This window comes from Rhinolophus sinicus, linkage group LG04 (genome assembly GCF_036562045.2).
Source record: "Rhinolophus sinicus isolate RSC01 linkage group LG04, ASM3656204v1, whole genome shotgun sequence".
In the NCBI taxonomy this organism is placed as follows: Eukaryota; Metazoa; Chordata; class Mammalia; order Chiroptera; family Rhinolophidae; genus Rhinolophus; species Rhinolophus sinicus.
This window is the reverse complement of record NC_133754.1, coordinates 156534386-156558486: the sequence shown is the minus strand read 5'-3', so window position 1 is coordinate 156558486 and position 24101 is coordinate 156534386. Positions and strand designations below refer to the sequence as shown.

The following is a 24101-nucleotide window of genomic DNA, read 5'->3' as shown; positions in this document are numbered from 1 at the left end:
ATGTACAATGTTTGGCATTCGATCAAAAATAAGACACACAAAGAAGAAACTGTGATCCAGTCATCTGACCCAAATCCAGGGATGGCCAAGATACTGGAATTATTAGAGCTTCAAAATGACTATAATAAAAATGTTAAAGGACCTAATGGAAAGGGTGAACATATGTGAGCAGATGGGGAATTTCAACAGAGATGGACATATAGAGCCAACTGGAAATGCTAGAAATGAAAAACGCAGTATCAGAAGAAAATTTTGATAGTTCATAAGCCAGGCTATGTGCTAATCAGAAGACAATGCTCAGCAGAGGAAAGAATCAGAGAACTTGAAGAAAATTAACTGAATTTTCAAAAGAAATTAACTGAATTGAAACACAAAGAGAAAAAAAGCGGAAAGAAATGGAACAGAGCCTTAAGAGATCTCTGGAACATTATCAAATAACCAAATGCATATGTGATTGGAGTTTCAAAAAGACAAGAGACAATGGAGCAGAAGAAATACGGTAAGAGGTAAACGCTGAAAATTTTCTAAAAGTGATTTAAAAAAAAAAAAATCAACCCACAGATCCAAGATGTTTACCTAACTCCGAGCAGGATAAATACATAGAAAATCACACCAAAGCTTATCATAGTCAGTATGTTGAAAAGATAAAGAAAAAATCTTGAAAGTAGAGGAACGCCATGTTACATACAGGAGAACAATGATTAAATGATGGCCAACTTCTCTATACTGTAAAGCATTTTAACAGACCAACGTTTGAAACCTTTTCTATAATATAAAATACCTTTTTCTATCACTCAGCATAAAAAGTATTTCAGTATCTTAGTCAAAATTAAACCAAGGACAAAATGAATCTCTTCAGAAGTTAGCTAACGATCATAAATAGGACAGGTTGGCCTATCAAAGAAGGGAGTTTACTTATTATTAAGTCCAATTATAGAGACATGTTTTCTTAAATTAGAATCTCAAGATGTTTCCAGATATTAAAAGAGTATTTATTTGTGAAATATTTTTTTTAAGTCCTTTAAAAATCACTTCTGGAAAATAACTTTTTTTCTCAGATGAAACGAATGGAAAATGAGTTAAAATTTAAAGAGGATTGACATTTTAAAGCACCAGGATCCAAGAAAGGCCTGATTTAAACTAAGTTGAGAGTTTGCAATTTACATAATATAAGGACAATATTTTCAAACATCTCTGAGAAATAACTGTTTATATCTCTCATTATGTTATTTAGGCATATATGGTTATTAGTGACAGTGGAAGAAGTTCAACCTCAGTTGGAAAGAATAAACTTGAGGATAAATCAAATACGAGTCATAAGGTAGCACAGCACAAGATCTAGTCAGCCCAAATATTTAAATAGAAAAACAGCTTTTTCATATCCAGTCACGAGAGCAGCTGTTACCTCCTTGTCCATATCTCAAATGCCCTAAAAGACTTACACACACATATACACCCACTAACCCCCAATGGGCCACTCAGAGAATACCTAATTTAGGGGGAACCAATCCACAGGCTCATAAGCTAGGCTATGCAAATCAGATACTCCCCTGACCAAAAGATGCAAAAACTCTAGCTATATGATGCTAGCCACTTAGGCTGAAAGATCAAGAAGCACCATAACTGGGGTGGCCATTTTTGGCCCCGTGCACTCTACCTACACAAGCAAGCCAAGACAGCAAATCCATATATCAGAAGAATAAAAATGGAGCACATCTGCAGAGAAAAGCAGTGAGGAAAGGCTATTTACTTAGCTTTCTGAGAGAGAGAGGAAGTACTATAATAAGAAAGCCTAGGGTTTCTGGCTTTCTAATTTCAGCCTTGTAAGGCCAGGGGGAACTCAGATACCTATAAGATTGCCTATTAAACATTCTCCAACTGTTTCCTTTAATTTCTATCACTTAAACTACAAGATATCTAAAAATAAGATTCTTGACTCTAAAAACCTTATAAAAGCCACTGAAACTCAAGTAGGAGCTAAGCAAATTAAAGCAGAAGAAGCCAAAGAAAGAAAATCTTTTTCTCAAATTTTACTCAGGTAGAATGTTTCATATAAACAATAAAATTTTGGTAGGAATGTAAGGAGATACAGGACGTTCTTAAGTCTTTATTGATCAGATAACTTCAGAATTACAACCTTCTCTCTAAATTGTTTAACTGGAACACATAACCTGGGGTCCAACTTATTTTCACTCCAATCAAAAAAGGAGTTCCCTAAGATTCAAGATTGGAAGCTTTCCTTCTGAAATAAAATTATAAGTTTAAATTTTTAATTTTTGCTATTTTCTTTCCCTAGGCCTTTCCTCTATCCTTGGCTCTGTCCTCTCTTTTCCCCTGAAAAAGGGATGCAGAAGCAAAATTCAGATCTGCCTCTGTTACTAGCATTTGAATACAGTCATGGGTTGCTTAACACATTGTGTACGGCGGGGTTTAAATCCCTCGTGAAGATTCTCGTGATCCGTACGCAACGTGTTAAAGATAGGGATACATTCTGAGATACGCATGAAATCACTAGGTGATTTCATCACTGTACAAGTATCACAGATGCCATAACCCACTCCACAGCCAGGCTGTATGGTACAACCTGTTGCTCCTAGGCTATAAACCTATACAGCATGTTACTGTACTGAACTCTGTAGGAAACTGTAACATAATGGTAAGTATTTGTCTATCTAAACATATCTAAAGAGAAAAGGTACAATAAAAATATGGTATAAAAAATAGAAAATGGTACACCTGTATAGGGCACTTAGCATGAATGGAGCTTGTGGGACCGGAAGTTGCTCTGGGTGAGTCAATGAGTGAGGGATGGGTGAATGTGAAGGCCGAGGACATCACTGTCCACTACTGTCCACTACTGTCGACTCACAAAGTCGACAAAGTACACTTAGGCTACACTACATTTAAAATTTTTTTTCTTCAATAAATTGACCTTAGCTTACTGTAATTTTAGCTTTATAAACTTTTTTTAACTTTTCGACTCTCTTGTAATACATTTAGCTTAAACCAGCTGTACAAAAATATTTTCTTTATATCCTTATTCCATAAGCTTTTTTCTATTTTTAAATTATTTTGTTTTTTTACTTTTTACTTTTGTTTGTTAAAACCTAAGACCCAAATTAGCCTAAGACACACATTAGCCTCGGCCTGCACAGGGTCAGGAGCATCAGTATCAGTCTTCCACCTCCACAACTTGTCCCGCTGGGCCTTCCGGGGCAATCACACACACCCCGCTGGCATCTCCCATGACAACAATGCCTCTTTGTGCAACACCTCCTGAAGGATCTGCCGCAGGCTCTTCTTAAGGACGTGTCACTCTTTTCAGAAATATGTCCGTGGTGGTTTGCTTTATTGGTTTCTTTTTTATCACAGATTTGCTCTTAGGCAGATAATGCACCATAAACATTCCTCTTAATGAAAACCTTTCGGTGTTGGGGTCCATGTTTTCCAACTTTTTAAGGAGCTTGTTGAAGTCTGCAAAAGCCTCTGCTAAACCCTTCACTGTGAATTTTCTTGGGGACGGGGGCCTTCTTTTTCTTCTCCTGCAGTTTCCCATTCTCTTGACTCTTCAGCTGTGTGTTCCTGTTCCAGTTGCAACAACGCCTCATTAGTCAATTCCTCAGGAACCACCCCCAGGAGCTCCTCCAGGTCACCTTCACCCACACCCAAGTTCAAGTTGTTTGCCATCTCAACCACAGCCTTGTTGACTTTCGCAGCCTCCTCATGCTTGGCAAGTCCTCTGAAGTCATAGATGAACCTCTTGAGTGTCTTCCTGAAGATGCCATTCATACACTCCTGGTGACATCACCCCAAGCCCAAGCAAGGTTCTTGGTGCTGTCATAGATGCTGTAATCCTTCCAGAATTGCACGTCCTCCTCAGTTGCAGCAATAGCCTGGGCAAAGGTCCTCCTCAGGCAGTAGGCCTTAAAAGCGGCTAGAACTCCTTAATCCATTGGTTGGATCAAAGAGGTGGTGTTTGGAGGGAGAAACCTCACTGATGTTGGGATGAAGATCACCAATAAAGAGGATGTCGGGAGCATTATCAACAGTAAGCACCATCTTAAAAGGTATGTTATTGTCCAAACGGTACTTCCCCATTTTGCTGACACAGCAATCCAGGAGGGCATCTTGGAAGAGGAGCTTGGTCACCCATGACTTTTCACAGTATACTGACTGGCAATGTGTGCTTATGGAGACGTGTGAAAGCCCTGGGGGTCTCACTGTACCAGATCACAAAGGGTTTCAATTTAGTTTGCAACACTGCCCCCAAACAAGACTGTTGCCTGTCCTTAAAAGCCTTGAAACCGAGCATTGACTTGGCCTCCTTAATGGATGGAAGTCCTTTCAGGCATCTGTTTCCAGAATAGGGAGGTTTCATCTATATTGAATATCTGCTCTGGAAAGTAATTTCCTCCACAATCAGCACATCTAGAGTTTCCAATAAGTCTTCAGCTGCCTTCACATCAGCACTCTGACTCACTCATTTTTTCATTATGTAATGAATAACAATTCTTGAATTGTTAAAACACCCAGAGCTAGCAGTAAACTCAACATTGTAGTTGAGTCCAGACTTTTCTTTCATCATTGCAAACAAACTTTTTGCTTTGGTCATGACCACTGTAGTGCCGAGAGGGATATGCTTCTGTGCCTGGTCTTCAATCCAGGTCATTGGAAGTTTCTCCATGTCTGACATAGGCCCTTCTCAATTTTTGCTAGTCTCATTGCCTTCAATGAAGCAGATCCTTTAAAAGCTTTTGTCACTTTGTTCTTGTTCTTAAAGATTGTAGCTATGTTGGAATGAGACATGCCTGACTGATGAGCAGCAACCATCACTGATTTTCCACCTTCATAATCCTTGATCACTCTTAATTTCATTACCAGATCAATGACTCAGTGTGGCCTCTTACTGGCAACATTAAAAGTGGATTTTTGTATATTTAGGGGCCATGATAAGCAAAACAACATGAGATTAAATCAAGCACAAGAGAAAGTTATGCAACCAAGAGATGCTGTCAGCATGAGATGTATGAGGTTGCTGCCACATAACACGGCACAGTTTTACAGCAAACTTTTAAAAATATAAATCAGTGAATTCTAAAATAACGATTAAAAGTATAGTATAATAAATACATAAAGCAGTAATAGTCGTTTACTACCATTATCAAGTATTATGTACTATACATAATTATATGTGCTATACTTTTATACAACTGGCAGCACAGGTTTGTTTACACCAGAATCAGCACAAATGAGAAATGTACTGTTATGCTATGATGTCATGATGGCTATGACATCACTAGGCGATAGGAATTTTTCCACTCCATTATAATTTTATGGGACCACCATCCTATATTCGGTCTGTTGTTAACCAAAACGTCGTTATGTAGTGCATTACTGTAGTCTGAAAGAGCTCTGTAATAATCCTTAAATAGGATATAACTTACCTGGAAGATGTGATGCCTGACCTGTTACATACAATGCAAATTCCAGAGTTTGAATGATTTAACTCCAAAGGATTTAACAAAATATATGCAAGTAATGTAAGTATATACACAATGGCGATCAAAATATGAAAGCTGCTGTAGAAAACATATAAGCAAGTTAAAAGCACAGTGACTGCTGCACCACCCTGCCTCAGCTGAGTGATACCATCAACCAACCATTTGTAGATCAGAAGAGCAGATTCATAAGTTGCCAAGCAGTCTAGCAAATCACTCTTAGCATGACATGATTTTTAAAATGAAGATCAATTTCAAAACCTCTTTAATAATAATTGTGTTACTTGGACATTTCTGATGTTGAATTCTTATTGTATAAAAAGAGGGTCCAATTATAACTTCTTAGGCACCACCATTCCTCCCGTATACAGAAAATAAAGTTTTTTAATATATTCGATTTTAGAAGGTGACACGTTAGAAAAAGAGAAACTATTAGTCTCTAATGCAAAATTGTAATTACTACTAATGGCACTTCTGTAATATACTGATCTACTGATCATGGTTTATTTATAGGATATTACGTCCTTTTATGGGGGGAGGGCCTAAACCAAAACATTATTTACTAAAGGCTTAGAATTTTTCACCTCTGAGATGGGACTTCTTATTCCCTTGGTGACTACAAAATATGGCTATGGAACAACAAAAACAGGTAGGCTCCCTATCCATCTCTGGTAGTTTCAACTACAATAACCATAGAAGAACTACTTCAATATTAAAGTTATCTGAAATCCTATGGAATAGATATGCTAAACTGTTGTACAATTTTATTTTTCTCAAGCTGCTCACTTAAATAAACAAAGGGGTACTTATAAATAATGCTAAGTGATTTCAAATTCTCTGATCAAATCATAACGTAAAGCATGATATCTAACAGTCTACTTACCATGAAAATCTGCACCCAACTTCTTAGAAGCCATTTAGAACCTGAAAAACAAAGAAATATTTCTTAAGCTCATGATGCCTTGAGGAGATATAAACAAATCATTACAAGAAAATTTAAACTATAATAAGGAAACTAGAAGACGACATACAAGGAGCAGGACTGACATAGTCCTCAAACATCTCAGTCCAAAAGTCTCCAAGCAGAAAGGGGGAAAAATTAGTTTTCTAGAGAAAAATTAAATATTTCTGAAATCTTCATGTTCTGAAAAAAAAAAATCAGAACAGCAAACTAGCCACTGACCAATTTACATGCAAACTATCAAAAGGAAAAAATTACTTATCTTCCTGATATAAACTACAAATATATCAACAGATTATGAAACTTATCCCATTTTATTGTTATGCAAATATAGACCTTTTACCAGCAATTAACTATAACTGTTAAGACTGAAATTTCTGAAGTGGAGAATGAATGACATACAACCTTTTGTACCATTTTAATTTTGTATAAAATTCAAAAAAATGAAGGGGGAGAACCTATAAAATCACACATCTAGCTTAATATTATCTTGGCACTTTCAGCCCTTTTATAAGTAGGTACAAAGTCTTTTCTTACACAAATAATCTGAGCTCTTCACCCAAAAGTTTATCTCCCTTGATATGGTGTTTATACCTTTAACTAACCTAAGATATAAGCAGAAAAAAATTAAAGGCTAACTATATGAATTTATGGTACGGTGTCTATTAGCCTGCATTATAGTATACTGCAAGACATCATACTGAAAATGATCTATTTTCCACTGAAAGTTTAAAAAAACAAAGTGAGAATATTGCATCTATTGCATCTTGTGAAAATTACTCAAAACAAAATCTGCACAGAATTTTTAAAGAAATTGACAAGCTGATTTTAAAATTTACATGGAACGGCAAAGGAAACAGAATAGCCAAAACAATTTTGAAAAAGAACAAAGTTGGAGAACTCACCACCTAACTTCAAGACTTACTATTAAGCTACAGTAATTAAGACTGTGGAAATGGCATAAGGATATTACATAGTCCAACAGATCAGAGTCCAGAAATGACCCATCCACATATAGCCAACTGATTTTCAACAAAGGTACAAAGGCAATTCAAAGGGGAAAGGACAGGCTTCTCAACAAATGGTACCAGACATTCAGATGCAAAAAAATAAACAAACCTTGATCCATACTTTGTACCATATATAAAAAAAATTAACTCGGGAATGGGAAGATTATGGCTAAAGGCTACAGGGTTTCTTTTTGGGGTGATGAAAATGTTCTAAAAGTGACTGTGGTGATGACTGCACAATGTCATATACTAAAAGCCACTGAATTGTACACTTTAAGTGTGTGAATTGTGTGTGGTATACTGAGACACCAAAACAACATGGACGCTCTCAACTGCATCATGGTAAATGAAAGAACCCAAACTCAAAAGATTAACATACGATGTGATTCCATTTATGATATTCTGGAATAGGGGACAAAAAAGTAATCTAACTACCAGGGACTGATAGTAGGGGAAGGAACTGACTATGAAAGGAAACACAAGAATATTTTGAGGTTGATGGAACTGTTCTATATTTGATTCTACTACTGGTTACATTACTATATGCATTTGTCACAATTAACAGAACTAAAAACTAAAAATTGTAAATTTTACTATATGTAAACTACACCTCAATTTTTTTAAAGTATATATACCCATCACATTGAAATTAAATAGAATCAGTAAATAATACGAATAACATTTTAACCTAGCCTAATGGAATGAAATTTCATTTTTAAAGTATAAAAATCCAAAATAAATGATACAGCTGTACCAAATTCTATTAGTAAGCTTTCTGCATGATGAACAAGGGTTTTCTATAGTGATGTATGGTTTCTAACAATGGATTTCTTCCTATTTAAAAGCAAAAAACAAAAGTAAATAAATTAGTTTATATCTCTTCGCTTACAAAAAGAAGTTGAAAAATGCAAATAACATTATTTTAATACTATGTCTTTAACTGGTAAAATATCTTCTAAACTTAGAAGACACAGAGCAAGGCTAAGACAGTTTCTAAAATGCAGTCACCATGGCTAACAAGTACAGGACTTCTCTAAGGGGTGATAAAAATGTTCTAAAACTGACTGTGATGATGGTTCCAAAACTGTCAATATACTAAACACTATTGAATTGTATGCTTAAATGGGTAAATTGTATGGCATGTGAATTAGAACAATAGTTCTTACCAAAAAAAAGTAGCTCTAAATTTGCAAAGCTGTGCAACTAAAGAATGATTATTAAGGTAGGTATACAGAAAAGGAAAGAAAAAGATGAGTGACATCTTTTCCCTTTCAAAACGGCTTAATGAATAACTAACAATTTTACTTATTGGTAAAAGAGAATTTTATTCATTACTTTTCATAATCTGTAGGATAATAAATTAACTCACTTTGGGGGGGGATGCAAACAAAACAAACCACTTCCAATAATAGCCCACTCCTGATTCTAACTTAGCCAAGGCCATTTCATAGACGCATTTCTCCAGCTTATATTACATCCCAACTTATCCATCAGTCCTATGTTAGGCAAAAACTCATGCCATAATAGTAGCAAGAGGCATATATTTGTCCTAATGTCTAGTGACCTCAGAGAGTTGGTGTCCTCATATCAAGTGTCATTCAAGGGCAGTTTAAAGTGTCAACAGCAAACAATTATCATGCCATTTCCCTTACTCACAGATAGTCACTGGTTAGTTAAAAGCTATGGAGTTAATAACAACATTGAGTAGAAGACAAACCCCTTTAAGGATAAAAAGTATTATGTAAAAAGTAAGAATTCTCAGATTTCAAAAGAAACAAGACATATTTTAAAATTAGTGAAAAGAAAAAAACAGAAGGAAATACATTAAAAATATTTAAAGGAGTTGCCTCTAGGTGGTAGGACTGGGAATAATTCATTTTTTTTTTTTTTGGATTCCAAACATTTTATGGCAAATTGGTATTATTTTATAATTTCCTTAAAGCTTTACTTTAAAAGTTTCAGTTTTCATCATGATGTGGGGATGAAGTAGTCTGGTTGATACTCTAGTTAATAGAATTAAATTTATAAAGGATGTGGATCACCAATTTTCAAAGATCTAAAAAACCATACTGAAAATGATTTAAGCTTTTTATATATGCAGAAGACATTTCATAGGCTCTCATAGGCTTCAGGGTTATCATAATGTACATAAACCACAACAATACAATGAGACTTTTAAACCCAAAAGCAAGATTCTTGGCAGCCTCAACCTTGCCACATATGCACATACCAGAAATGTGTTTTCCTAAATCTCTGCTGGGAAAGCAGTATCTAAGCATCTAGCAATGAGAGCTAAGAATATACTATGCTCACAGACAGATGCAGGAAATTAGTGTTTTCATCTCTGTGTCCCTAATAATTATTGATATTGTGAGATATCAGCTATTTGAAGAAGCAGCTGTTTTTTGAAAGGTAAATGGCTTGGGAGAGGCTGCTTGAGTCTCTGATTTAATAAATAATTTTGCAAACAAGTTAACATCAGGAATGTTTTAAAGAAGTTCAACCAAATTTAGATGGATTCTTAGATGCCATTTGGAAAAGGGCCTATCAAAAAGGCCCTATCAAAAGACAACCCACAGGCCATGCCCTTTTTAAAAAGGCCATGCCCTTTTTAAAAAGGCCCTATCAAAAGACAACCCACAGAATGAGAGAAAATATTTGCAAACCATATATCTGATAATATCTAGATAATATCTAGGTTATATAAATAACTCTACAACTCAATAATAAAAAGACAAATACCCCAATTAGAAAATAGGCAAAAGGATATGAATAGTTAAATTTTCCAAAGAAGATATACAAATGACCAAGAAGTACATTACATGTTCAACATCGTTGGGGAAATGCTAATCAGAAACTCCCCTCCCTAGCCCTCTTGTGAAAGCATGCGTATTATCTGCAACAAAGTAAAATTTGTATTAAAGAAATAAAAATTAAAATATAGCTTTTTTATTACTAAATAAAACGATGTACATTCTTCAAAATTATGCCTCAATAGAGCTGATAAAATATATATTTTCTATGGATTTTCTTTAAATATTAAGATAGTCTGCTGAATGCAACTCCTATTTTTCACAAACCATAAGATTATGAAAAATCTGTATTTGGTCACTTATAATAAAGATTTCTCTGTCTGCTATGCAGTTAAACTTCACTGTCTCTCTAGGATCAAAGACATTTTAATAACTACTTAGGATCAACTTTCTTTTCCTCAAACAGCTAAGCAAAATCAAATGATATAGATATTTATAAGCTCCCTCATAAACTTTCTATATTTAATTATAACCATTTATTTTATAATTCCTTCCTATAATCTGAAAGTTCAATTTGGAAAAGGATTAAGTTATAGAAAGTTCAAAAGATGGGTCGTATGGCATTGCAATTGTTTATTAAAAGCATATAATAAATGGGAAGTATAAGTTTTAAAAGATTGTTACAAGTTGGATTGAATTACTTTAAGTAGGTAAAAAATGTGCACAGAACAAGACTAAAAACACATTCGCCCCAATGAAAAACTAAATGTTCGGGGGAGGCGGAGTCATAAACAAGCCTAAATTGCCATTAAAATATAAATGCTTCTATTAAAGAAAAAGTATCAAGGAAAAATAACAATAGCACACATTCTTCATTCATAAACTTTTACACAAATAAAAATGTAGAACTCCCTGAAGCAACCAGGAACTTCAAAAACAATGTTCTATTTTGACACTTCAGTGACACTTCAGTTCAAATGCTACAGGAAGATAACCTAATAACTTAAATTTTGAATCACTGATTAAAGATACTTAAGAACAAAAAGAGGGGCCCGCCCAGTGGCTAGGGCGGTTAGAGCTCCATGCTCCTAACTCCGAAGGCTGCCAGTTCAATTCCCAGAACTGGCCAGTGGGCTCTCAACGACAAGGTTGTTGGTTCAACATCTCGAGTCCCGCAAGGGATGGTGGGCAGCGCCCCCTGCAACTAAGATTGAACACGGCACCTTGAGCTGAGCTGCCTCCTGGATGGCTCAGTTGGTTGGAGCGCGGGCTCTCAACCACAGGGTTACCGGTTCGACTCCCGCAAGGGATGGTGGGCTGTGCCCCCTGCAACTAGAAAACGGCAACTGGACCTGGAGCTGAGCTGCGCCCTCCACAACTACGACAGAAAGCACAACTTGAAGCTGAACGGCACCCTCCACAACTAAGACTGAAAGGACAACAACTTGACTTGGAAAAAAGGCCTGGAAGTACATACTGTTCCCCAATAAAGTCCTGTTCCCCTACCCCAACAAAATTAATAAAATAAAATAAAAAAAAAAAAAGAATATGGCTGTGAACACTGAATTGAGTTTATGAGACCTTGCATGCAGTCTCTTCAAGTCTGAGAATTAGCCAGAGACACTATTTTCAGGACTTATCACTGTCCACAAACTGTGTATGCAAAACGAAGAAAGTTCCCTATTACTGACTGCTGCATATCAGCATATTTGGCTGAAGATGGAAGGCCAGCAACAGAGGTCAAGAGTACACTGATTCACACTGCGGAGCATTTCAATAGCCCCAGTAAGCTTCTTTATGCATTAATTTCTTCTTGGAACTCAGCTGGAATACTGTTTGTTCAATCAGATTTTTCCTGAGCACCCTCATCTCATGGAAAGGTAAAAAGGAAAATCTAAATCGAGTCACTAACCTGCAGAAATAAGATCTAACAGGCCATGCCATTTGGAAAAGGATGTCTACTACGTGAGTATGGAAACAGTCTTATCATGGAGGTTATATTTTGGTGATGGGTTTACAAGTGCGGCTTTTAGTTTTTTCTATTGTGCTATTTGCTTTCCAGGTTTTCTATACTGAGCACATATCTATAGATTGACACACATACATAATACTTTGTAACTGGGGGGGAATCAAGTGAGGGGGGGGCAGAAAACTGTAAGAAGACTAAAAAGAAACAACATAATATGTAACTAATAAAAGATTGTGACCTTAGAGAGGAAAAAAAGAATATACCAGTGCTTTCTAGACAAGTAAAAATACAAGAAACACATAAATGCCGCATGGAGATGTAACAGATGTTTGACTTTATTGACAATAATGGATGCAATCCGTGATGAAGAGCTAACGTTATGAATTGCCCCAAGTAACATAACATCATCACTCATAAAGCAAAAACTATAGGAAACAGAACTAGGAAGAAATACATAAATAAGATCTAATTCATATTATGTCAAAAGCATAATACATCTTTTCAAGTACTCACTGAACATTTTACAAAAACGTGTGAGTAAAATATCAGGTCACAAAGAAAATTTCAATAAGTTTCCAAAATCAGAAGTAGCACAGCCAATAGTCGAAAGACAAATTAATAAAAATAACATCAGAAAACAAAACAAAAAGTCCTACTACCTGATTTTTTAAACTCCTCTTACAGAACTCACATACCAAAGAGAGTACCAAAAATAAAATTGCAGAAGATGGTGACAATAAAAATAACGCATTTGAGAACCTACAATAGGCACCGAAAGCAGTACTCAGGAAAATTCACAGCATAAGGACATGGGATATAAATAACCACTTAAAGAAAACCCAAGAATGGGGACAGTAAACATATAAGCAGAAAATAATCAATTAAAAATCAGAAAAGTAGATCAAGTAATAAATACACCCAAAAACTGACTCTTTGGAAAATATATAAACCATCCAGCTAACATATTTTTTTAAAAAAGGATGAGGGGGAATAAGTATATAAACAGAAGACATAATCCTAAGACACTGCTTTGTTCACCTCTTTGCAAATACATTTAAGAACCTGAATAAAATGGATAATTTTCTAGGAAAACATTATCAAAACTGACCCTAGCAAAGACAAAAGTCTTTACGAGACCTATAACTATAGAGAAAAAAGAAAGGTTATCAAAGAGCTCTTGCTACCCAAAAGAAACCTAACTCCAATGAGATTTTTAATAAGATTTCTATTAAAAATGTAGCTATCATACAATATTAGTTTTAGGTGTACACAATAGTTATTCAACATTTATATACCTAAACAAGTGATCACCATAAGTCCAGCAACGATCTGACACTACCATGCTATCACAATATTTTTAACTATACTCTCTATGCTATATATTGCATCCCCATGACTTACTTGTTTTATACCTGAAAATGTGAACCTCTTATTCCCCCTTCACCTTTCCCCCACCTTTTAAAAATTTTCAATTACAGTTAACATTCAATATTATTTTATATTAATTGCTGATAGATATGTAGTTACTGCACTTTTTTTTTTCCATCTTAAAGAAGTCCCTCTAACATTCCTTGTAATACTGCTTTGGTGGTGGTGAACTCTAGCTTTTTCTTGTCTGGGAAGTTCTTTATCTGTCCTTAGATTTTAAATGGTAGTCCTTGCTTTTCATCATGCTGAATATTTTGTGCCAATCCCTTCTGGCCTGCAATGTTTCTGTTGAGAAATCAGCTGACAATCTTATGGGGATTCCCTTATAAGTTACTAGTTGCCTTTGTCTTGCTGCTTTTAAGATTCTCTCTGTCTTTAACCTTTGCCATTTTAGTTATGATGTGTCTTGGTGTGGGCCTGTTTGGGTTCTTCTTGTTTGGGACTCGCTGAGCTTCCTGACTTTGTATGTCTATTTCCCCCACCAGGTTAGGGAAGTTTTCAGTTATTATTTCTTCAAATAAATTCTCAATCCCTTGCTCTCTCACTTTTCTTTCTGGTACCCCTATGATGCAAATGTTGTTATCCTTGATGTTTTCTCATTGGTCTCTTAAACTATCCTCATTTTTGGGGGATAGTTTGGGGATTCATTTTTCTTTTTGCTGTTCTGATTGGGTGTTTTCTCCTACCTTGGCTTCCAAATCACCGATTCGATCCTCTGCTTCATCTAATCTGCTGGTGATTCTTTCTAGTGTATTCTTCATTTCACTTGTTTTTTTTTTAATGGTTTCTATGTCCTCTTTTACACTTGTTATTTCTTTGTTGAAGTTCTCACTAAGTTCCTTGAGCATCCTTATAACATTTGCTTTGAACTCTGTATCTAGTAGGTTGCTTGCCTCCATTTCCTACAGTTCTTTTTCTGCAGTTTTCTATTCTTTCATTTGGCATGATTTCGTTGTTTCCCCATTTTGGCTGTCTCTCCATGTTTGTTTCTATGTATTGGGTAGATCTGCTATATCTCCCAGTCTTAGCCTGGTGGCCTTATGTAGTAGGTGCCACATGGGGCCCTGGCACAGTCTCCTTGGACAGCTGCACCAGGTGCTTCAGAAGTGTCCCTTGAATAGGTTTTGTGTGCCCTCCTGTCTTAGTTGAGCTTTGATTGCTACTGGCATGTAAGTGGGTGGGATTGACCCTCAGGTTGACTGGTTGTGGGGTTGGGCTACATCCAAAGCTTACAGGGTGCTATGAGGTCTGACAAGTAAGATTGCAAACTTGCTGCAACGATGTTGCTAACCTTTTTGGACATCACAGGAATTCCTGGTTATGAATTTGTACCAACTGCAGAAACAGTTAACCAAGTTTACTGTTTGAGAGTGCTGAAAAAGCCTGAGTGAAAAAGTTAGACTACTGGAACTTTTCGCCAACAATTCATGGTGCTTACATCACAATTCACCAGCTCACACGGCTGTGAGAGACTTTTTTAGCCAGTAAAAAAATAACTGCATTAGAACGCCCCCCTACTCACCTGATCTGGCCCACAATGACTTCTTTCTTTACAAGATAAAGGAAATATTGAAAAAAAAACATTTTGATGACATTCAGGACATCAAGGGTAATTCCAGATGGCCATACATCAAGGGTAATATGACCACAGCTCTGATGGCCATTCCAGAAAGAGTTCCAAAATTGCTTTGAAGGGTGGACTAGGCCCTGGCATTGGAGCATAGCTTTCCAAGGGAGTATTTCAAAGGTGACTGTAGTGATATTCAGTAATGAGGTAGTGATATTCAGCAATGATATTCAGCGTGAATTCACGAACTTAATTGTCCAACCTTGTATGCGGGGGATTCACCCCAGCGGGCTCTGATGCCTGTTGAGATCACCCTTGTGTGTGCCCACTGTGGGGGCTATAGGGTTGTGCTCTGCTGTGGTCTGAAGCCAACCTCCATGTATATTGCTTCTGGAGCCTCTTGGGAGGAGCTCCAGTGCAGGCCCAGGTGACTCATTGCCTGTGACCAGCGGGGACTACCTGGTAGAAGCTACATGTGAGAGTGCTGACTAATGGGGAAACTACAGAAGGCACTAAGCCCAGGAACAAGATGTCCATTACTAAGAAGAGAGAAGAATGGGCAAAGAACTAATCATGTAATAGAAATGTATGGGTGCAGGTGTCCTCAAAGTATTTTTATGATGTTGGTTAAACCTGAAATGTACAATTTAGAATCATGTGGGCTGCAAATATATTACTTAAAAAAAAATGCCTATTACAAAAAATGAAAAAGTTAAACAATGACTTCTTATAGTTACCAATAACTACTCTGAAATCATAAGGCCTCTGAGACTAACATAATAGAAGAAAAGAAAAATACTGACTAGTTTAAAAGTTAAAGTAGAGGAGTCATGACATAAAGTATTAGCCAATTAGAAATTTCAAGTGACTATATTAACCAATTCATTAAAATTCATTTAACATGTTTTCTTCAATGTGATTTAGAGTTTAGTAAGAAGAGTACAATTCCCCAAGAGGAAATACGGCCACAAGTTCATCAATTTAGCTTTTTAAATTGCAAATAAACATTGACTGGGAAAAAAATAATTTCAAGAAGTTACTAAACGTCACCTCCTCTCCAGCTCTTCCAAAAATCATATCACAAACTCATGCCACAACAAGGGAGAAAAGAGCACTATGGACAGTTAAACATTTGGGTTCTAGTCTCACTGCTTCCATCAACTTGCAATGGTTTGAAGCTAGTCAAAACCTCTGAAAGGAAAAGGGAAACAAAAAAATTCAGGGCTTCTTCTGTAAAAAGAGAGTCCTATAGTAAATTATCTGTTGACAACCTTTTCAGAATTAGGGGTCTAGATATATTCTTTTATAAATATGGACTTTAATGGTTTTTATAGCCTATACATATAAGAAATATCACAAGACTTCATATTCTTAGCTATGAGGGCACATAAACATGTGTAATCACTTGTTGAGTTTATGACTCAGTAAGTATACACAGACCACACCCATGTTTTTATAAGGAAAAGAAAATGCTGACTTTTTGACACTAATAATACTACTTCACTCTATAAGTAGCCAATACAATATAACTGATTAATATAAAATACAAAGAACCTAACTAGAGGCTATTAATCTGACCTGAGAGAAACACAAACATAAATTTTCTGTTCTTCCAACAGTCTTCATACTCAGTGGATTACATCACTCTGACTGTTCCAATCATATGAAATCTGAATGATTTTCCCCATAGAAACAAAGAAGTACCAGAGCCTTGCCCACCAAACTTGAGAATTCATATCCCCAGGGAACACTGTGCAGTACCAGGGAACAAACAACACAAAGATGACACAACTTCGTAGAATGTCAAGGATTTGAGGGGAGAAGGTAAGGGTTGTTAAGTAATTTTACAGGCAAATAAAATATTTTTATGTTAAAATAAACACCAGAATAAATGACTTTATTTAAAGTTCTATCAAGTTAAGAAACAGATTACTTCTATTTTATTTAAACTATTCCAACACATAAAATGGAAACAAATATAGTTTTGCAGTTTATTGCCTATCTCCCCACTAGGTCTTATGTACCATGAGGACAGGAACCACTTTTATTTCATTCACCACTGCATCAAGCACAGTGTCTGTAAGTAGTGTTCAGTAAGTACCTAATTCTGCCAAATTCTCAAGTTATTATACAAGATCAGCATAATACTAATACCAAAACTTGAAGGATAGCAGAAAAAAAGAAAATAAGAAACAAAGTCTTATTTATTTATTTTATGTTATTTTTTAAGGAGGGTGCAACTCACAGTGGCCCATGTGGGCATCGAACCGGCAACCTTGATATTATTACCATGTTTCCCCGAAAATACGACCTAACCGAAAAATAAGCCACAGCATGATTTTTCAGGATGATATCCCCTAAACACAAGCCCTAACGCGTCTTTTGGAGCAAAAATCAATATAAGACCCGGTCTTATTTTCGGGGAAACACGGTAGCACCATGCTCTAACCAACTGAGCTAACTGGCTACCCCTAAATCAGATATTTATAAATGTGTATACAGTATTCCCCCCTTACGCACAGGGGATACGTTCCAAGACCCACCACAGTGGATGCCTGAAACCATGGAAAGGACTGAACCCTATATATACCATGTTTTTATCTACACGTACATAACTATGATAAAATTTAACTTACAAGTTAGGCATAAGAGATTAACAATAACTAATAATAAAATAGAACAATTAAACCAATATACTGTAATAAAAGTTATATGGATGTGGTCTCTCCAGTAATATTTTATTTTTCAATCCAAACCTATTCCTGAATCTGTGTAATCATCTTACTTGCAGTAAATGGCTTGGTATCGCTCGTTTCAGGGGATCCATTCATACAGATTCACTGCCTTCTGGCTCAACACACTGCCATCAATCAGGACAGGTTTTCTGTTCATGTCTTCAACCCACAAATGTAATGCCTTTTCCATCTTAATTAAGCACTTATGCATTGTGGCTGTAATTTTTGCACTTTCTACACAGCAAAGCTATCATGAATTTATTTTTCCTTCCTCACAATTTCACTGATAGAAGATTCATTCTTACTGCAGATCTTAGCAACTTCAGCATGATTTTTTAAATTTTCCTAATTAAGTCAAGAACTTTCACCTTTTCACTTAAAAGGAGCATTTTATTGCTTCTCTTTGGTATGTCCAAATTGCCAGCATCACTACTCCTGTGCTTTGAGTCCATTATTACATAAAATAAGGGTACTTGAACACAAACACTGCAATACTGTGACAATCAATCTGATAACCAAGACAGCTACTAAGTGACTAACAGGTAAGTAGCGCACACAGCACAGAAACACTAGACAAAGGGATGACTCATGTCCTGGCCAAGATGGAGGGGGATGGTGTTAGATTTCATCACACTACTCAGAACAGTGATCAATTTAAAACTTATGAATTGTTTATTTCTGGAATTTTTGATTTAATATTTTCCAACCACAGTTGACCACAAGTAACTGAAACCATGGAAAGCAAAACAATGGATACAGGGGAACGACTGTATTTGTATTTATATACACACAACCAAATTCTAATTAAAATAGTAGTAAATTGAATTAAACAGGAAACTCCTAGCTGTAGAAAACTTTTCAGGAAAAATGATAGTTTCCTTCCACACAAAATTTCAAAGGAAAAAGAAGAAAGATGGAAAAGAAGCAATCTACATAGCATGTACCAATCAACCTAAGATTATTGGCACTTGTGACACTAGCTCTACTTACAAAGCTAAAGGTACATACAATACGTACACAAAAGAATCTTCTATATTTTACAACTGAGAAGCCTTACTATGAAAGAATTTCTAATAAAAGAACACAAAAAGTGCAAAGCAGGTCTTTTGACAAATCTTAGTTGCTTTATAGGTATCTATCAAAATGGGCTGTAATTTACCTAATAACAAAATTTAACATATTCTACTTACCAATAAAAACAAAGATTATCAAGAGAATCTAAAGGGAATTATCATAAGGATTAAATAAGATAATGCAAGCAATAGTTAACAGTGTCTACTGGCATCTCCTCATCTTCCTAAATCTTTTTTTTTATCTTCCTAAATCTTATTTTAAGAAAGGTAGTTCTTGTACTTACTCTAAAGAATAAAGAAAAAAAACTGCTACCAAAAGACCATCACCTATAGTAAGAAACCCATTCATTTTTATATTAACATGAGTCCTTGACAAAGAGAAACCCTGTATAAGGCTTAAAAATGTAATTTCAGCATACATACGTTCGAAATTTTTTGAAACACCCCTGGAAAATAAACAAACTCTAACATCCTCCAGACAATAAGAAAATGTTCCATCTCTCCTCTCACCATCAAGTAAAGTTCAGAAAAGTTTTTAAAAGAATGAGGATGCTGGCATATTTTATTTTAGACTAGAAAAGAAAATCACAGCACATTATATAAAAATTTCAACACAGGGGACTATGTCCATTAACAAAATATTAATATTACTTTTTCTTATCCATGTTGAATAGAAATACAAATCCTACGAGGTTGTTAAAACCAAGTTACTCAAAAATAACATCCCAGTGTCTGTGTCTGTCTAACTAGAATTACCAACTGCAAAGTCACAAGTATGACATATTGGTTAAGTCTATCACAGAAGCAGAAACACTGTTTAGGAAATTCCAAATATAAAAGATTTGCTTAACATGTGAAGTTTATGTAATACAGAACTACTTTTAATACAAATGTAAACATATATTAAAAATCCTTATCCCCCAATATAATTTTATGGACTCAATCAATACAATGCACAATTATCCAACTACGTACAAGCCAGTTAACTTACCTATAATGTTAAGTGCATTACATTATTTTCAGAAAAATGGGAAATATTGGTACTGTAAGCAAGGCAGGCAGTTTGGAAACCTGACTGTAACACAATGAAGTCACAGGTGGCTAACCTAACATTAAAAGTCAGAATACCACTGACTTCAAATAAAAAAGCATCAATTCTTTTCTAAGTAATAACTAAGAAAAACAAGAGAAAAAGTAGTAAAACCAAAAGTTAATACTTTGCAAAGGTCAATAAAATTGGTAAATCTGTAGGCAAGGCTCATTAGAAGGAAAGAAAAAAAGGTGGTATCAGGAATGCAGGAGGGAACACTACTACAGATCTTACAAAGATTAAAATTCTATATAGAAATAATTTTATGACTAAAGTTTCACATCTTAAATGAACCAATTTCTTGGGGGTTCATTTGAGCTACGAAAGCTCACCCAAAAAGAAATAGCCTCAATAGCCTTCTATATATTAAAGAAATTAAATTTGTAGTTAAGAAATTTATCATAAAGAAAATTCAGTGTCTAGATGGCTTTACTGATGAAATCTATCAAACGTTTAAGGAAGAAATAATACCAATTTTACACAAACCCTTCCAGAATGTTAGAGGAAGGAGTACTTCTCCTCATTCTTTAAGACAAACATTACCTTGATACCAAAGCAGCCAAAGATATTACAAAGAGAGAAAACTACAGAATAATATCCCTCATGAACATAAATACAAAAATTCTTAAAATTTTAACAACTCGAATCCAACAATATATACAAAGCACAATATATCATGACAAGGTGTGGGTTTTCCCAGGAATGCATATTGGCTAAGTATATTAATTTTTTTTAAAAAAGTCAATGTCATAATATTAAAACTAAAAAAGAAAAATCATGATTATTTCAAGACACAGAAAGAATACATGACAAAATCCAATACCCATTCCTCAAAAAACTTTCAGCAAACTAACATAAACTTGATAAAGAACATCTATTAAAAAAAAACAACCTACAGTGAACATCTTACCTAACGGTAAAAGACTTTTAAGTTCAGGAATAAGGCAAGGATTGTCCACTTTCATTACATTGTATTGGAGGTCCTAGCCGGTGCAACAAGACAAAAAAAGAAATAAAAGGCATCGCGATTGGAAAAAGCAAGTAACAGCTGTCTTTATTCACAGTCTGATCTGCAGAAAATCTCGTGGAATCCACAAAAGAGTACTAGAACTAATACATTTATCAAGGTGGGAGAATATAAGATCAACACATCCAGGTGTGATCAAAACATATGATGAATGCTGCTGCCAAGTGCCATCCAACGGAAAGGCAGGGATCTTCAATATGGGAAGCGGCGCTTCAAACCTTAGTAACAATGCGTGACAAGTTTCAACTTGTTCGGTGCAATCGGGTGTGAGCTACGGTTGAGAGGTTTGTTTTAAAGTGTGCCGTAAATCATGGATCACGAACAACACATTAACATAAAATTTTGTTTCAAACTGCAAAAAAGTGCTAAAGAAACACATGAAATGTTAAAATTAGTTTATGGTGATGCTGCAGTGACTATGAAGACGGTTTACAAGTGGTTCCCACGATTTCTTAATGGTTGTGAATCGACTGAAGACTAGGAGAGATCAGGATATCCTTCAACATAAAAAACCCAAGAGAATGTTGAAAGAGTTAAGGGAAATGATTCGATCAAGCAGGCAAATGACTATTAGGGAAATTTCTGAGGATCTGAACATCTCTTACGGTTCCATTCAAAGCATTTTTAAAACAGATTTGAACATGAGGCGAGTGAATGCGAAATTTATTCCATGCATTTTGACCCTCAAACAAAAGCAACAGCATTTGTCAGTTTTGTTGGAGTTACGCAATCATGCCACTTCAGATTCCAGATTTTTAAGACATGTCATCACGAGAGATAAAACTTTGGTCCACAGTTATGATCCTGAGACCAAGGTTCAGAGTTCTCAATGGAAATCACCCAGTTCTCCTCATGCGAAAAAAGCACGTCAATCAAAATCTAACATCAAGGTGATGTTAATTGTGTTTTTTGTTTGACCTTGATGGAATTGTGCGAGCTGATTTTGTACTCAGGAACACTACGGTGAACTCTGAATATTGTAAGTGCATATTAGAGAGTTTAAGAAATGATGCATGGAGAAAACAGCCTGAGAAATGGGCAAACAGTTTCATCCTCCATCATGACAATGCACCATGTCACACATTGCTTCTGGTACAGCAATTTCTCTCAAATAAGAACATTACGATGTGTCCTCATCCACCTTATTCACCGGATCTGGTACCATGTGACTTCTGGCTCTTCCCCAAAGTCAAAATGACCATAAAAGGTAAACGTTTTGAATCGATTCAGGACATCGAGGCAGCCAGGACAGCACAACTAAAGACACTCACAAAACAGGACTTCCAGAACTGCTTCAGAAAGTGGCTAGTACAATGAGATAGCATGTTCGAAAAGAGGGGGAGCATTCTGAGGGGGATTAATAGCAATGTACCTTTTACTGTAATACATTTTTTTAATTTAAACATTCTGCCTATTTTTTATCACACCTCATAATAACCAATTGCATTTTTATATACAAGCAATGACCAATCAGAAATTCCAAATTTAAAAATCACCGTTTATGTAATAGCACCAGAAATTATGAAACATTTAGGGATATATCTGACAAAAATGTGCAAAACCTGTACACTGAAAACCAAGAAGACTGTTCAGCATACCATAACAAAATACCACAAACTAGGTGGCTTATAAACAACACAAAAGTGTTTCTCACAGTTCTGAAGGCTGGGAAGTCCAAGATCAAGGCACCAGCAGATTTGGTGCCTGGTGAGAGTCTACTTCCAGGTTCACTGACAGCTGTCTTTTCACTATAACATCACTTAACCATGGAATGGTGCAAGGAAGCTCTCTTGGGCCTCTTCATAAGGGCACTAATCCCATTCTGATCCCATCTTGCCTTCTCCCACCTTCATGTAATCTTCCTTACTATCCTTCTTAAATGTATTTTTAAAACCTGCAAACTGTTATTCTCTAAAGCATTTTTATCAGTCTGTTGAGCTCTTGCTTCCAGTTTATCCTCTCTTTAATTCAAATAAATTTTTTATAAAAATTCTCTACAGGATTGGACATTCTTACATTTACAGGTGAAAAAAGTAAAGGAGGATAAGAGGTACAAAGTTTCAATTATAAAATAAAAAAGCCACGGAGAGGTAGTATACAGCAAGGGAACATAGTCAATAATATTGTAATAACTTGGTATGGTGAAAGATGGTTATTAGACTAATGTGATCACATCATAAGCTATAAAAATGTTGAACCACTACATTATACACCAGAAACTAATATACTATTGCATGCTGACTACGATTTTAGGAGGTCCAAGATGACAGCGGCATGCATAGGAAGACAATATGACCTCGTCCCTCCCATGAGCAAACTTAAACATACACATATATAGAGAGCACTTATTCCTGTGAGACAACTGAGAACTGAATGAACAGCTTCTGAACAAGCAAGAGAAAGAGACCAAACAGAGAAGGCTGGGAAACCATGGGAGTCCTCCTGGAGCTGCAGGAAAACTCTGGACAGGAGGAGCCCTTAAGAGCGACTGTTCATATCCACCTCTACTTCCATAGGGTGGGCAGGAGCTCTGCTAAGGTACTTTGGCCTACCTGTAAGATCACCAGCACATTCCCAGTTATATTACCGTACAAAAGAAGAAAGCAGGAAGAACAAGGCATCACCACACACCTCCCAGCAGGTAGAGCCACTCTAGCCCAGCAAGCCAGTGCCCCAAGCACTATAAGCACCTGCCTAGCTCCAACCTACTTCTAAAAACTACCCAACACATAAAGCCTACACAGAGGTTGTTTATACACAAGACCACTTCCTGTACAACAACAACAAAAAAGATTGTATAAGTTGGCTGAGGAGCCATGGGAGCCATCCAGGGACTGTGGGAATTCTCCGGGGTCAGAAGGAAGGGATGAGTACATTTACATCCCCCTCTATTTCCATGGGGGCAGAGGGGCGGTGCACCTCTATCCAGGTGCTCTGGTCTAACTGCAAGGTCACTGACAGCGTGTTCCCAGATGCATCACCCAAGCCCA

At 36.0% G+C, this 24101-nt stretch overlaps 1 protein-coding gene across 2 annotated transcripts in view; it reads right to left on the bottom strand.

The window, feature by feature from the left end:
- Positions 1-24101, bottom strand: part of UBAP1 (ubiquitin associated protein 1) — a 53418-nt gene that overhangs the window by 18784 nt on the left and 10533 nt on the right. For both annotated transcript variants that reach the window (XM_019734408.2, XM_074330652.1), the window contains exon 2: positions 6382-6422. In XM_019734408.2, coding sequence (XP_019589967.2) covers positions 6382-6415 — 34 coding nt within the window. In that variant the 5' untranslated portion in view covers positions 6416-6422. The remainder of the gene's footprint in view (positions 1-6381; positions 6423-24101) is intronic.